At 37.5% G+C, this 14,860-nt stretch overlaps 1 protein-coding gene across 9 annotated transcripts in view; it reads left to right on the top strand.

The window, feature by feature from the left end:
- Positions 1 to 14,860, top strand: part of MYO3B (myosin IIIB) — a 236,679-nt gene that overhangs the window by 120,939 nt on the left and 100,880 nt on the right. For 8 of the 9 annotated variants that reach the window (XM_074548518.1, XM_074548517.1, XM_074548516.1 and 5 more), the window contains 4 exons: positions 1,509 to 1,714; positions 10,330 to 10,441; positions 11,524 to 11,686; positions 12,388 to 12,468. In XM_074548518.1, coding sequence (XP_074404619.1) covers positions 1,509 to 1,714; positions 10,330 to 10,441; positions 11,524 to 11,686; positions 12,388 to 12,468 — 562 coding nt within the window. Of the gene's footprint in view, positions 1 to 1,508; positions 1,715 to 4,380; positions 4,478 to 10,329; positions 10,442 to 11,523; positions 11,687 to 12,387; positions 12,469 to 14,860 lie in introns of those variants that run through there. The other variant, XM_074548522.1, reaches the window with a different exon arrangement.

Raw genomic sequence — 14,860 nt, 5'->3', positions numbered from 1 at the left:
AGATTAAGATTTTTCATTTATGATCATAAGTAAAAAACAGTCTATCTTTTGGAAGTACTGTTGTAAATCATACAGGTTGCCATTTTATCAGTAGTAATCCTGTCTGAGGTAATGCACATTCTGCTCATGTATTTGTATCAAACAGGCATTGAGGAAGGAAAGGGCATTGAGAATGTTGGAACTGGAAGCTTAGGAGTCAAGAAAGTGCTAGTCTGAGACTCTTGGTCATTGTTTTTTTCTTGCAATCATTGCAAAGTGGAAAAGTTTTCAGCAGTTGGCTCTTGGGCTGCCCTTGTGCCATGCAGAATAGGGAAGTTCACAGAGTAGTGCTAACCAATGTGAGTCAAAGCTTCAAGCTGTGTAGGAGTGTCTGATCAATTTGTGTTGTAGAATAGTCTAAGGAAGGGTATAGAGGAAGCTGGTGTATATTGAGATGTTGCCTCGCTGTGCAGAGTGCAAGGACACTGACATTCAGACTTGTCATACAGATGTGCACTTGGAGGGCTCTTGCACAGAACCACACAAATGCCAGCTCTGTAGAAACTGTAAAAAGAAACAAAAGTGTAATGGGGGAGAGAGTGTGGAATTAGACTGTAAGACACGTGCAACCTGCGGCAAGGTGATGTCAATGAGCTTGGAATTGTAACTGATTTTGAGACACATATGGTTATATGAGATTGAACAGCTGACAACACATGCTTATTGTGCAACAGCTCAATGAGGTAAGTATGGAGCAGGAGTATTAGTATTCAGAGGAGTCAGTGGAAAAAAATATATATGCTCTGATCAAACATTTTTCATTTCAGTTTAAAATGAAACAGATTAAATTGGTTTGTGTGTCTAGGGTGGATAGAAAAAGAAGTAATGGACTTACATTTCAGTGGCAAGATTTATGTTAGATGCTAAGAAGTTTATGAATAGTCGTGATAATACAGCAGAACAGATTTCTAAGGAGACTGTGCACTTGATATTCTCAGTGGTTCTGAAAAATTTATGTAACAGAGATGTACCTGAAATGTTGAAGATACATCTGGTGTTCTCTGTGGACAGAGCACTGAACTGATGACTTCTTGCAACCCTTCCCTGGGTTCAAAGATTCATTTGCTGTGAATTTCAGTGATTGTTTCATGGTAAAGCTTGTATTTCTCTTGGGGATATTTGATCAATCAAATGTGTCTACAGTAGAATTATAGTTAGGACAATTTTCAACTTCATTTTTTTTAATGGACATTCTTCAACTATGGAAATGTTATATAAGGAGAAAAGAAAGGTGTAAAAAGTAAGAGGTCAGATTCAGAATATTTAAATTTTTTAAAAGTGAAAATTTTTAATAGGTTCCATGTTTCACCTGAAATCTTTAAAATGAATAAAAAAGCAATGTAGATTAACATTACAGATTAAAATATAATCAAGCATTACAAACTGTTTACAAATATGAATCTCCTGCTTAAGTCATTCCATTGCAGTTTTTTGTCAAGTGTGTGCATCTTCTTTATTTTCTTCACTAGTATTCCCTCATGGATCTTTTATCCAAAATGGTTGTTGGACAGCCTCACTTTATCCGCTGCATTAAGCCTAACGATGATCGAGAGGCGCTGATGTTCTCTCATGAGAGAGTTCTGCTGCAGCTGCGATACACTGGAATTCTGGAAACTGTCAAGATACGTCAGAAAGGGTATTCCCATCGCATCCTCTTTGAGGAGTTTGTAAAAAGGTAAGACTTGTGTCATAGGGCTATTTTTCTAATATTCTATTCAGTAAGATACATTCTAGGTTTAAATACAGAAAGTTCTACAAATGTTGTTCATAGGTGTGGGGTCCCAATGTCTAATGAGGACAGGGACTTTCAGAGATAAAGACTACAAGAGATATCTGATCTCTAATGGAAAACAGTCAGTGTGAAACCTACAGTGAGCACAAGCAGCAAGCCTGTCCCCATGGTTCTCTCTATAGAGGCAACAAGTGGAAATTATGCATCCTGCTCAGATAATTCAAGGATTTTGGAAGGTCACTGACCTTCAACCATCATATGAAGCTGAACATGCACATTTTTAAGAATGAACTGATATGAAAGCTTCAGCTTTAGCTTTGCAGAGTCATTTATCTTAGAGATATCACGAATGATAATCAGAACTCTGTTCACCCTAACCCTTCTCATGGCTGCTATTACTGGCTTTAATACATATTCTCAATCTCAAAAAATTACAAATTTTATTCAGGAAATGCTATTGTCTTTATGATGGCAATGTAGCTTCATGATAATTATGGTTTCCTCTATATTTTAAATGTGTCTTTGTGTGGTATTTACTGGTTTTCAATGTGTAGGACTGGTGATTCAACAATGAGCAGAAGCACTACCATGAACCATTTAGGCAACAGTAGGAGCAAGTAGTGAATGGCTAGATCATGGCGTGATATTTTTTGAACTGGATGTTGCTTATCCAGACAATATAGAATTAATGATTCTACTGAAAGCAAGTCATTAGTCTCATTTCAGTGCCTGATAAAGTTAGGGAGAAGATTATTCTGGGAGGTGTTGAAAAACCTGAAAGACAGTGCAGTCACTGGTCACAGCCAGCACAGCTTCATGAGAGGAAAGTCTTGCTTATCAAACCTGATTTGCTTTTATCACAAAGTAACCCACCTGGCTGACCTAAGGAAGAGGCCAGCTGATGTCATCTTCTTGGATTTCAGTAAGGCTGTTGATACTGCCTCTCACAGGATCCTTCAGGACAAAATGTCCAGCACACAACTGGATAAACCAGTCATTGTAATAGGGTAGCAACTGGCTCACAGTTTGGGCACAAAAGTGTTATAGTGAATGGGGTGACATCAGACTGGTGTCCAGTCACTCATGGGGTTCCACTGGACTCCATCCTCAGCCGTGTGCTCCTCAACATCCTCATAAATAGCTTGGATGCAGGCTGGAAGTGATACTAAGCAGGTTCACAGATGGTGCAAAATGGGGAGGCGCTGTTGTCTCCTTGAAGTCAGGAACGGACTGCAGAGAGGCCTTGACAAATTAGAGGGCTTGGCAACACCAACCAAATAAAGCTCAGCAAGGGAAAGTGCCAGGTTCTCCACCTGAGCAACCCTGGATGTGCAGACAGACTGGGGAATGAGGTGCTGGAGAGCAGTGCCGCAGAGAGGGACCTGGGGGTCCTGCTCACTGGCAGCCAGGAGGGCCAAGCATGTCCTGAAGGCATCAGGCACAGCATGGCCAGCCGGTCAAGGGAGGGATTTTCCCACTCTGCTCTGTTCTGCTCTGGGGCTGCCTCACCTTGAATATTGCATGCAGTTTTGGCCACCACAATATAAGGCATTAAAACTATACAGAATTGTCCAAAAAGCGCAGCAAAGATAGTGAAGGGCCTTGAAGGAGAGTCATATGAGGAGCAGCTGATGTCACTTAGTCTTTGATGACCTTACTAATTTTAGTAAGGTCACACCATTCTAGAGCCCATTTAACAGATTCATTTTTGTGATCATTAATAAATGTAATCAATTTGCAATATCCTGAAGGAGCCGAAAGCAGAATTATTAACTGCAACTTTTATTCAATTTACACGTAAGTGAACTAAGATTAACTCCACAGAAATTAGTGTAAATTGAGAGGAAATTAAGCCTTCTCTTATCAGGAGATACTTTTCTTTCAAAAATGTGCTGAATTTGAGTACATCCTTGAAAACTAATGGTAATAAAACCAGCATTGACTGTAGCTTACCATATCCTTGCAGATAAGAGCAAGTTGTGGTTAGCGTCTTGTCAATTACTCCCCAAGTTTTTAGTCTAACTTGATGTAATTTGTTAAGGAAAGAAAATCAGCACAAAAAGGGAAGGAGAGGGGCGTAGATTTAATTTCCACAACAGTAAAGACTTCTAAGTTCAGAGTATAAGTGAAAGGAAAAGGAGGGAAAGGAGATGTTCTTGCTCCTTTGTTCAGCTCATGCTTTATTTTAAAACAAATTCTATTCTCTTTTGGTCTTGCAAATAAAATCAAACAATATTTTATAAAGCTATCAGTAAAACAAGAAACATTTTTCCTCAACTCACAGCTATGACTAGTCAAGTGTTTTTAGGAACTAAGTAATTGAATACATAAAAATGTTTAAGAAAACAGGTCAAATGCTAAACAGATTGGCACTTCTTTGTTCATAATCAAAAAGACATTAGGCAAGTATGAAGAAGAGTTTCAAAATGTCAGTAAATGTAAGGATATCAAAGATTTTTTTAAGCCAGCAAGTTAATTGGTATTTTGATCCTTTTCAGCAACGGAACAACAAAATGGATGAGCCAGCATTTTTTCTCCCTTGATGTTATTAAACAAATAGGTGTGCTTCTTATCTGCCTGTTCAATAATACTGTTTTGTAAACTCTTAGCAGGAAATATGAGGACAAAACAATCAAAGGCAGGGAGCAGACCCATTCAGAGTTTATCAGGTACGAGGTAAACAAAAGATAAAGCTCTGTCTAACGTTACTCTTTACTGTCTTCTGTTTTCATGCAGAGCAGATTATTTGCAAACCTGGATGTAGTTTATTGGGTTAAAAAACAGATGGTGAGGAGAGGGCTTAATTGTAACTCATTCACACAATGTTTCTTCAGCCAAGTATATTGCCATCTGTTTTATGTATATAAATATACATATTCTTTTACTTAAAGTAGGAAAAATGTAATCTGCAGTCCCTGTAAACACAGTATCCCTGTCAAGTCTTAGACGCTGTGTCTCCCTTGGCCCTGTCTTGTGCCCCATGACATCACGCATCTGTCTTATGTTTGCTGTGAAGCAGCATGGCTTTCAGGCTGGAATCTGAGATTTTAGGCGCAGGTGATTAAGCTGATCAGTCAACCAGGTGTGTCTGCAATGTGGTGTCATGTGGTGACCATGCTCTGCACAGCAGTTTAAAGGAGCTGTGCTTTCTCATGGCGACCTGCACTGAAGGTCCCACTGGAAGGAGCGCTCCTTGCTGAGTGCCCCTGGAGCCTCACGTGACGTGATGTGGTGTGCAGGTGTGTCCTCACCACACAGCCCCCAGCTGGATCCTCCGTTCGTGTTGCATGTTCTGTGCAGGCGCTTGGAAGATAAGGGACTCAGTAGGCTGGTGATACTAAATGGTGCCATACTTGTGTTGCTTCATTGGCTTATAGGAATGTATTGAGAACTTTTGCACAAGTTCCATTTTAAGGATTGTCTTTTTTCTTTTCTGCCTGTTTATGTTAGACATTAGAATTTTTGTACTGCATTAAGATGCAGGATAAACTTTTACTATAAGCCATTTACCTATTCCGCAGTAGTCAGATGATCTCTGATCATACAATCATGTCAATACCAATGCTGTTACTGTAACAGTGATCCCAGTGAGACTGCTTCTGCTTTTTCAATCTCACAGGACAAATTTACATAAGGTCACTCTAAGTACACGCGGTATACACAGTTTCTAAACCACCAGTGTTACATTTCTCATGACCACATAAAGTCTCATTGGCCTTGGTAAGTCACATTTTACATGGAGTGGAGCTAGGAATTAAAACTGGTCAAACATTACACAATCCTGTAAAACATATAACCTCAGTAAGTGCTTTCTTCTAACGCCAGAAATTTGGTGGTGATGCACTTGCTTATGCAAAATCAGGGAAGCACTGAATTAAATGAGAAGTCAACAGACTTGCTGCAGATAAATTCTTTCTTTATAAATGATGCATTTTTAATGCAAGCCTACTTTTAACACTAAACCTGCACTATATTAAAGTTTGTAAGTGATTTCTGTAAACAAAATTGTAACATTGCCTGATACCTTGATTTTACTATTATCTATGGAAATGTTTATTTGTTTCAGTGGCTTTAAGATTTCACCACATCTGTAGAATGTTCCCATGCACTTTAACTATGGTGAACTACTATACCTTCCATATACACTTTCTAGATGTTTCCCATTCACAAAACACTGGTAAGTGGTTGCAGGATGGAGATGATAGGAAAACATTAGAAGTGGAAAGTCTTCTAGCTGCTTATGAATAGTTTATGCACGTTGCACCAAATTAGGCTTTTCTGAGAGTATTTCTGATTCTGTATTTGTCAGATGATTTTCAGCATAAGTGCTAGGTATCTGTTAATAAATATCAAGAGTATCTTAGATGTTGTATCATTTTTGTTTATATTTTTATTTATACTCTTAATTATTTTTGTGAATTCAGATTTGAAAGTTTCTGAAAGAGGTGCAATACAACCCATACAAGTTAGAAATTTTTTGAAGTAATTTTACAGTTCTTGTAGTTCTAAAAAAAGTGTATTTTTTAATAGTTTCTGGTTCCAGGGCTGAGAAGGAACAAATAATTTCATGATTCTGAGAATCTTCCTACTGTTTGTGGTCTGGCTAGAAAGGGATTTTGTACCTCATGCTTTTCACATACAATTATCCACCTCGAGTTGTTACATTTTAGTACAAAGATTTGTTTTAAAGAGAAAAAGGGTTAATCATTACTGTTTTGAGTTAATTATGTAGAATGTCTGCAGCCTTTAAGTCTGAAATGTGAAGGGAACTTCAGTAGGAGACACTGGTATAGTAGTTAATGGTGCTGTTTAAATGCATTTTATGGAACACTTCCACAGTTTAGCCTTTAGCGGGGGTGGGAAATGGAAGCATTTGTTTGCAGTCAGTTTATTTAGTCTGAAACCAGCAACACTAAAATGCCTTGGCCCTGAACAGATAGTTAATGCATAGCATCTTCCTGAAGTTTTCCATATCTTTGCATATTTGGATGTCTTTAGCATTTAACCTTACTTCTGCACATCCTAGCTTTGCATTCTAAGGTTAAATTCAATTTTAAAAAATGTTGGTTTATTTCTAATGACTAGCAAGTACAGTTAATCCCATTTTAATATAAGTTTTTTCTGAAATAACAGTCACATCCATGAAGAATAGTATGTATTGCAGAGTAAAAACCATTAGTTAAGAAATGCAGAATTCCAGAGTTTCATCAGCTTTGAGAAATCAGTTCTTCTGAGGGGAAATTACTTTCATCTTACTTAGTCTTACTGCTAGTGAGAATGTGATTAGTCAAGTACTTGTAGGAAACATGTAGATGAGTGTGTGCCAGGTGTAGGAAATTTTCAAGCAGGATGTATAACCAGGAAAAGGATATGTTTTTGCACAAGTATGTGTGTGTTTATGAAATAGCACATGAAGCATCATAAACATATATTTTAAAATGACAGTAAAAGTATTGGTTTAATGAAGGACACTGAAATATTTCTGGCTGCCATATTTCATGCTGAAATAACAAGTGCAAATATGGAAATAAAAAGGTAGAGTTTTGAAATTTTCATCTCATCTGAAAGCAAATGTGATTTCTAGCCCTACTTTTCAGAAAATAAGTTTCTGGTTTCTTGGTTGTAGTTGCAAGTAGAGGTAACTCTGAGAACTCTGCACAGTAGATTTACATAAGTATGACAGAGATTAAATTAGACCAGTAAATCAAAATGAACAGTTGTATATATCCCAAAGCTTTTTTTCAGGCCATTCTCTGCCATTTCACCATGCACAGTATTTGCATGCTTTTGCCAGATACCTAAGGGTGAAACATTTTACCTTCCTCCAAAATTTTCCATAGGGTCCATTCCTGTAAAAAGATTTTTAATTACATAAAATAATTGGATGACCCTGTGTGGCACACACCGTGCTGCCATACAATTGTCCTGAGCACATAATGTCAAACTACTTGGGTGTCTGTAGTTATGTGATTCAGTCATGAAAACAGGCACTAAACCAAAGTGTTTACTTAAAAATACCCACAAAACACATGGTTTTGAGCTTTGGAACACAAATCCATGGACCTAATGTGGTGTAGAATGCACACTACAAAAGGAGTTCTGGAGGAGAAAGAATTAAAAATAAATAGATAATAATAAAGAATAAAAATAAATAGCCAGTCTCATATTGGTAGTCCTTATTTCTGATGAGTACAGTCATTTCTGCCTTTTCTTGGGGGAATGGCCTGAGGTTGTGTGAGGAGAGGCTTAGGTTGGGTATCAGTAAAAAGTTCGTCACCCAGAGGGTGGCTGGGCACTGGAATAGGCTCCCCATGGAAATGGTCACAGCACCAAACCAGACAGAATTCAAGAAGCAGTTGCCAATGCTTTTGGGCACATGGTGTGACTCTTGGGGATGTCCTGTGCACGGCCAGGAGTTGGACTTCATGTGGGTGCCTTCCAACTCAGAATATTCTGTGATTCTATGACGTAACTGGAAAGCAACAGTAAGTATATTTGAGCAGGTACAGATGTCTTCTATGCAGTAGTTAGATCAATCAAAACATTTGGAAAATCACCATTTAGAGGAAGTTTTTAATAAATATTGAGAGACAGTATGTTTACATACAGAATCAGTAGTTATTCCCATGTAGTTTCTACTATGGTTTGTAAAGTTCTTGCTATTCTGAATAGCTTGCTTTCTTAGACTATAGATACATTTACATTTATAAAAACATTTGTTAAAATAGGATTTGATAAGAAAAATAACCATGGTTTTATTTATGTGTTTTTTTGGAGCACCAAAGCGACTACAGTCTAGATCATGAAAGAGAGCTATTGGAGAGGGTGCTATCTATGACAGATAATGAAGTTTGTCATGAACAAAATGGTGTAGTCAGGCAGGTAAATCACGCAGTTCAAGAATACTTTTTGCTCAGATATTTGTCACAAATAAGTTGACTTTTCAGTAAGTGGAATGCCAATGATAAAATTAAAGAATTATAGGATTTCCCTTGAATATTTTATTGTATCAGTGCTATCTAAAAACTGTTCTGTGGTTTTAAAATTCTCACCAATAACTGCCTTAAAAGATACAAGAAAACCAGTGTCACTTCCCGCCTGCTTTCCTTCCCTCCCTCCCTCCCTATGTGTAACTCACATGGCCATCTGAACTGGCTTTTGAAGCAAACAGCAATTTACTATGAGTGTGACTTCCCCCATGTATTTGTCAGCTATCTGTTGAAATTGTATGACGTCAAAATATATTTGTGATCCATATATTTTAAATCTGAGTTTTATTAGTGCAACTTAGTACTGTTTGTTTTGTGAAAACTGGCATCATTAACTTCAGTAATAAGGTGGAGGAAATGTACTTTTTTTCTTTTGAATACACCACGTTTCTCCAAACCTACTGAAAGGCATGAGTTGATACTTTGAAAGACTTGCCTAAAGAATTTGCAACATCACATTGTTGAGAAAGTCACTACATTTAATATAACTCAGTAATACATAATCTCTTATCATTATTCAGAGATAGCAATGTCTGTTGATGAATATCTGTGTCTCTGGTCCAGAACTTATTCCAGTACTTCTCACTTCAGATGTCATTTTGTTCCTGTTTGATCTTAACTGTTTTAGTGGGTTTTTTTTTTCTTGTGACAACTGGAGCTAATAGATAGAGATTAACTGGAACTAATAAAATAATACTATTCTGACTTTAAAAAAATAAAATATTGCAGAATTCTAAATTTTCTAATTGCTTCTCCATATTTTCTTCAGTATAAGGTGGGATATTTTCTTGAGTCTGTGTGGCTACAGAGGGATCTGTCTTTGAGATCACTGATGACATTCTTCTCTTCATATTTTAAAGAACATCTGATCACTCTTCCCCATGCTAATAATTAGTAGAATGATTTGCTCAGCCGGCCACCTCCTCTCAATCCTAATGTAAATAGAGTAAAACCTTTAGAAGTACAGCTTAACACCAAGACAACACATGGCAGTTAATAAGTGAGAGCTGAGGTGGCAGTTGCTAGCATCCAAATGCACTTGTGCTAAAATATCCTTAAATTTGTAAACTAACTGACACATGTTCTAGCTGTTACTTAGCATAATTGTTTGCAAGTAGGTTTACTTAAATACTATAAAACCAGTCTTCATAAATGCATAATGGCTTTATAGGTAGGAAGGGACTGGTTCTTAATTCAGTTTAAGCATGTTTGTATCCCTGTTTCATTAGCTATAGGTTATTAGCTATAACAAAATTGTTAGGAGCTGTTCTTTGCAAGGGAACATGGACAAAAAAAAAAAAAAGATAATATTGTTTAGTATGGGTCTGCTCCAGACTCCTAAAATTGATCATAATCATTCCAATTAATTGTTTATTGTAATCATTTATATGTCCAAATATCTATTCATGACAGCTGTGTCGTGATTCATGAAGACACAGCTGTCATGAAGTATGTATGAGTAGAAGGAAGAATTTGGCCCATTGATTCTAGAGATAGAGCTTGGAGCTAGATAAAAACAGTGGAAGTACATATTGATTGTGATTCAATTCTTTCTTTGACATTTTGCAGGTATTACTACCTTGCGTTCAAGGCACATGAGACTCCCCTTGGCAGCAGAGAAAACTGTCTTGCCATTTTGGAGAAATCTAAACTAGACAACTGGATTCTTGGGAAAACCAAGGTATGGGGTGCTAACATTTTCTCAAGGATAGTATACCTTTATAAATCATGTCTAATAGGGGTTCAAAAAGTACTGCATGAATGAACAAAAGAGCAAATAATTTGCTCCAGTTAGCTTCCCAGGTTATGGAGGTGCCCTCCCAAGCCAGCTGAGTTAGTGCTGCAAGAGGAGGGATGTACTGGCTGCCTCCCCAAAGTGCATTCGGCAGGCACATGGCTGCCTTGATAAGGACAGTACCTCTGCCAGTGTCTGCTGTTGTAGTGACTTCCTGAAGTTTCCATTTTCTTAAGAATGCCATGGCTGAAATGTCACAATTTGACCCATCATATGAGCCTGGCTGGTATCGTTCTCCATTCATGGAGTTTCAGGTAAGCTCCTTCTCTCTCTCTCAAAAGCCTTTGTTGATGGTTTCAAATGGAGTGATAGACTTCTTTTAAAAGGATGTTACACAGTACTTTGAGTTGTTTTACATTACACAAAGGAAAAACTGTGACAGTTTTCTTGCCCAAGATCCAGATAAAATGTATGTAAGTGCCCATATGATTTGCCTCCTTAGGGAGCATGCTTTTAGACAATATTATATCTAAAACCAAATTCAATCCAGGATTTGTTTCCACTGACAAGGAAGGTCATCTTTCAAAATTGTTCATAACTGAAAAGATCTCACTGTCCAATTTACTTTGTAAAGGGGGTAAGTGTGGGAGTTATTTGCACAGGATTACAGAATATTCTGAGTTGGAAGGGACCCACAAGAATCATCAAGTCCAGCTCCTAAACAAATGGCCTATACTGGGATTGAACCTCAACCTTGGTGTTATTAACACCATGCTCTAAGCAACTAAGTTAATCTCACAGTAAGCAATGGGGTGATTATAATCAGTGGAATAAAGAATTTTCACAAGTACACAAGAGCAAATAATTGATTTACAAGATTGCTATGATATGTACAATCAGTATTTTTCTAGTTTTCTCAGCAATTACACCCTTGAATAGGCTGCTGAAGGACTAATGAGAAGGCAAAATACAAGAGGTTATAATACTGATTATAATACTGTTTTTGTTTTCCTGTTGTTCCATTACAGGTTTTCCTTAAGTATTACCATATAGAGCAGTTAAATTTGTTCCTGAGAGAAGTCATAGGGAGGGTGGTGGTCATGCAAGCCTATATCAAGGGATGGCTCGGAGCAAGGAGGTACAAGAAAGTAAAAGATAAAAGAGAAAATAGCGCTATTACAATACAGTCAGGTAAATGTTCATAATCTCTGTTTTACTTAGTGTCTTTGTATTTCAGTCAGTTAAATTGCATGTACATTGTTAATTTATTGATTACAGTTTATTATGAAATCTAAATGACTTCATGTGTTTTCTCTCTATCTCATTGATGCCGATGTTACTGATTTACTTCTACTAAAGTGTCATCGTAACATTTAGGAGTGTCTTTATTTAAACATTTTAATATTTTGAATGTGATGCTTGTGCACAAAATAAAAATATTGTTAGGTATGTCTATAATAACATGCAGCTTATAATTGAAATGCAGTAGCACATGTCCCTGCCCTGTACCAGAATTGCAGACATTCATCAAAAGATGGGCCTGAGAGGCTGATTATCGGTAATTTAGCAGGTTTCCTTGTATTGATTTAGGGAACTGTGTGAGCAAGGATGATGACACACCTTTTTTTTTTTTTGAGTTAGGATATCAGTGAGCACATGGTGGCAATTAAAATTTGAATGAGTGAAGTGGTGTTTGAAGTTGTGAGGATGTGAATAGTGCAGTCATGAACCCGGAGTTCAACATGTGGGTGGGTGGGGAAGAGCTATTGGGGGTGGGGGCTGAAGTAGTTATGGCAGGAGGAATGAAAGTTTCAGCACATCTCTGACCCTGTAGACTCTGTAGCAATTCCTTAAATAAATGTAATTTCCAGCACATGGTTTTGTATTTTTAGCCTGGAGAGGATATGAAGCTCGCAGGAAGTACAAGGAAATAAGGAACAGAAGAACTGATGCTGCTATACATATTCAGGCAGGTAATTAAAACAGTATTTCAATTGCCAACACCTATTTTTCTGTGGGTGATTTTTTGTGTGTCAGTGTTTATAGCCAAAAAAAAAGTTAAGTCCAAACAAAAGCTTTCAAAAACATTACTTCTGATTATTTTTGCTTCAGTGTCAAATTATATCAGTGATAGGTATCAAGCACTTTAGACCTTTTATAAATACTTCTCTGAAAGCAAAATATAGTAATTAAAAGCTGTTAAGTTAATTCTTGGCTAAAAATGTGAATGGAAGACACTAGACATGCATTTCTCTGTCTTTGTTTGGAGCACTGATCTTGGCAGGTTGCCAGGTTTTTGTCATGACTGCTTGCTGGGTTTGCCAGCTTTGACCAATCTTTTGACAATCTGCCAGACTCCTATGCAGCCGTATCAATATGAATTTGAATAAACTTTAAAGAGATTATTGGAGGAACAGGCCCATAGGGCTGTGTAGGTCTCTAGTAGAGAGCAGAGTACCATATGGCACAGAAATCTAAGAACCAGTGCTGTGAATGCTGTGAACTCTATGGTGTTTTCAGATGCTGCCAATATGAGGCAGCCTCCATATGATGCAGTGCAATACACCTTCTCTGTCCAACTCCAGGTTTGAAGATTGAGACTGAGATAAAACCATTGTAACTAATGGGTTTACACATAAACCAAGTATCACTTTTACCAGTTTCCTGTGCTACAATTCCTTAAGCTTTGTTACTTCTTGTTCTGTATCTTATGGTCTGAAATGTATATGAAAAATATTTGTTGTAATATTTTTTAACTTGTTCTCAAAGCATTCTCATGGATTAAAAAAAAATCAACAAAGTAAATTTGTTGATTTTTGTGTTGTCTAGTTGGCTACTCTGAAATTAAGCATTACTGTGACTTTCAGGAGAAAAGAGAATGCCATTCTAGTTACCAAAAGGAACAGAATATCATTAGGATCAAATAATAATTTGTAGCTTTGCATATGTGCTGCTATGTAAAATCATGAAGCTCTAGGGTTAAATGCAGTATATTCTATTGAACGGAAGAAAATTTTTCTTGCGTTAGCAACAAGCACCAAAGGATTGCACAAGTACTCTCTCTCATTCTTCCTCTCCTTTATGTTGTCATTTTCAGTTGTTTTCATGATAGTGCAGAGAGAAGATCTTCAAGTATCCCCCTGCCACTATTTCCTGGAGTATTTGCTACCTTTACAAGTATATACGTACCTGAACTTTGATTACAACAGCCTGTTGTTGAAGAAAGGAAAGTGAAATTGTTAACCCATGACAGTCTCACTATTAGCAGCTCCTTAGGATGAGAGCTACCTCAGGTGCAATAGGAAGCTTGTGTGTAGCATTATCACTTGGATGCTATAGGGGACATTCTCACTTAGAGTTTTATCCAGTCAGATTTTTAGCTCTTTAGAGAAGGCACTGATGTATTCTGCTGTTAGCACGCATGGGAGACATTCAGACCTCTGTTTCTTCCTGCCATCTTTTAAATACTGTCTTAAACATGGCAGAGCAGAGGCAGTGGGAGTCAATTGGGACACTGTTGAGCCCTCTGGACCTAATGCTGGAGGAATGTTATTAGTACTCTTCTCTCCAACACACACAGTGTTTTCCTTCGTAACCTGGCACTTGACTGTTTCAGTAATCAGCCTAGGTGAATAAACATTAGGGACTACAGGGTTAAGAGTGACACAGTGAACCTTTGTATTAGGCTGGCTGCTCCTCCTGTCTTTGGTACTGTAGTAGAATGGGAATAATAATAGCAATAACAATATTAGCAATAATGATAGTAATCCTCAACACTTTTCTGTCTGCCTTTGGAAACCTATATTAGGACTTCTTATTTGAAAATATTTCTTGTGCAGGTTTTCTCTTCTCAATATGCTAATTATTCTGTTTCAAATCAAAGCTTATGCTTGTTAATCATGACCATTTTCCAGGTTTTACAATACACTGACAGTTTTTGTATTGTTTACATAACATTACACAGTCCAAGTGCCTGGTGACATGGAGACAAAAGGTACTTTAAATCTCTCCCTTCTCTGCACATCTTACAGTGTGGGGGTAGTTCAAGCCAGCTTTCTAGTAAAATGGAGTACAATCATTTTTGTATTTTTTTAAAGAGCCATTTCAGGCAGTGGGATAAATTGTTTGCATTCGTCATCCACATTAGCAAAACCATATAATTAAACTATATGTACTTTCCTCTCCTTTCCCTCCCCCCTGCCCCGCTCAAGCAGGCCTTGGAATTTAGGAAGCATTTGGCTTACATGTTTCTACAGAACAGCGCATATTGAAATTTGTTTTCCTTTCATCTCTTTCCCAATAAAAGCAGCCGCTCAGCTTATCCCTTTAGCTTCCTCAGAACTTCCTTTCAGAATTCCCGATCTA

The sequence above is a fragment of the Zonotrichia albicollis genome, chromosome 10, assembly GCF_047830755.1.
Source record: "Zonotrichia albicollis isolate bZonAlb1 chromosome 10, bZonAlb1.hap1, whole genome shotgun sequence".
Lineage (NCBI taxonomy): Eukaryota > Metazoa > Chordata > Aves > Passeriformes > Passerellidae > Zonotrichia > Zonotrichia albicollis.
The sequence above is the reverse complement of the archived record's forward strand: the minus strand, read 5'-3'. Positions and strand labels throughout refer to the sequence as shown.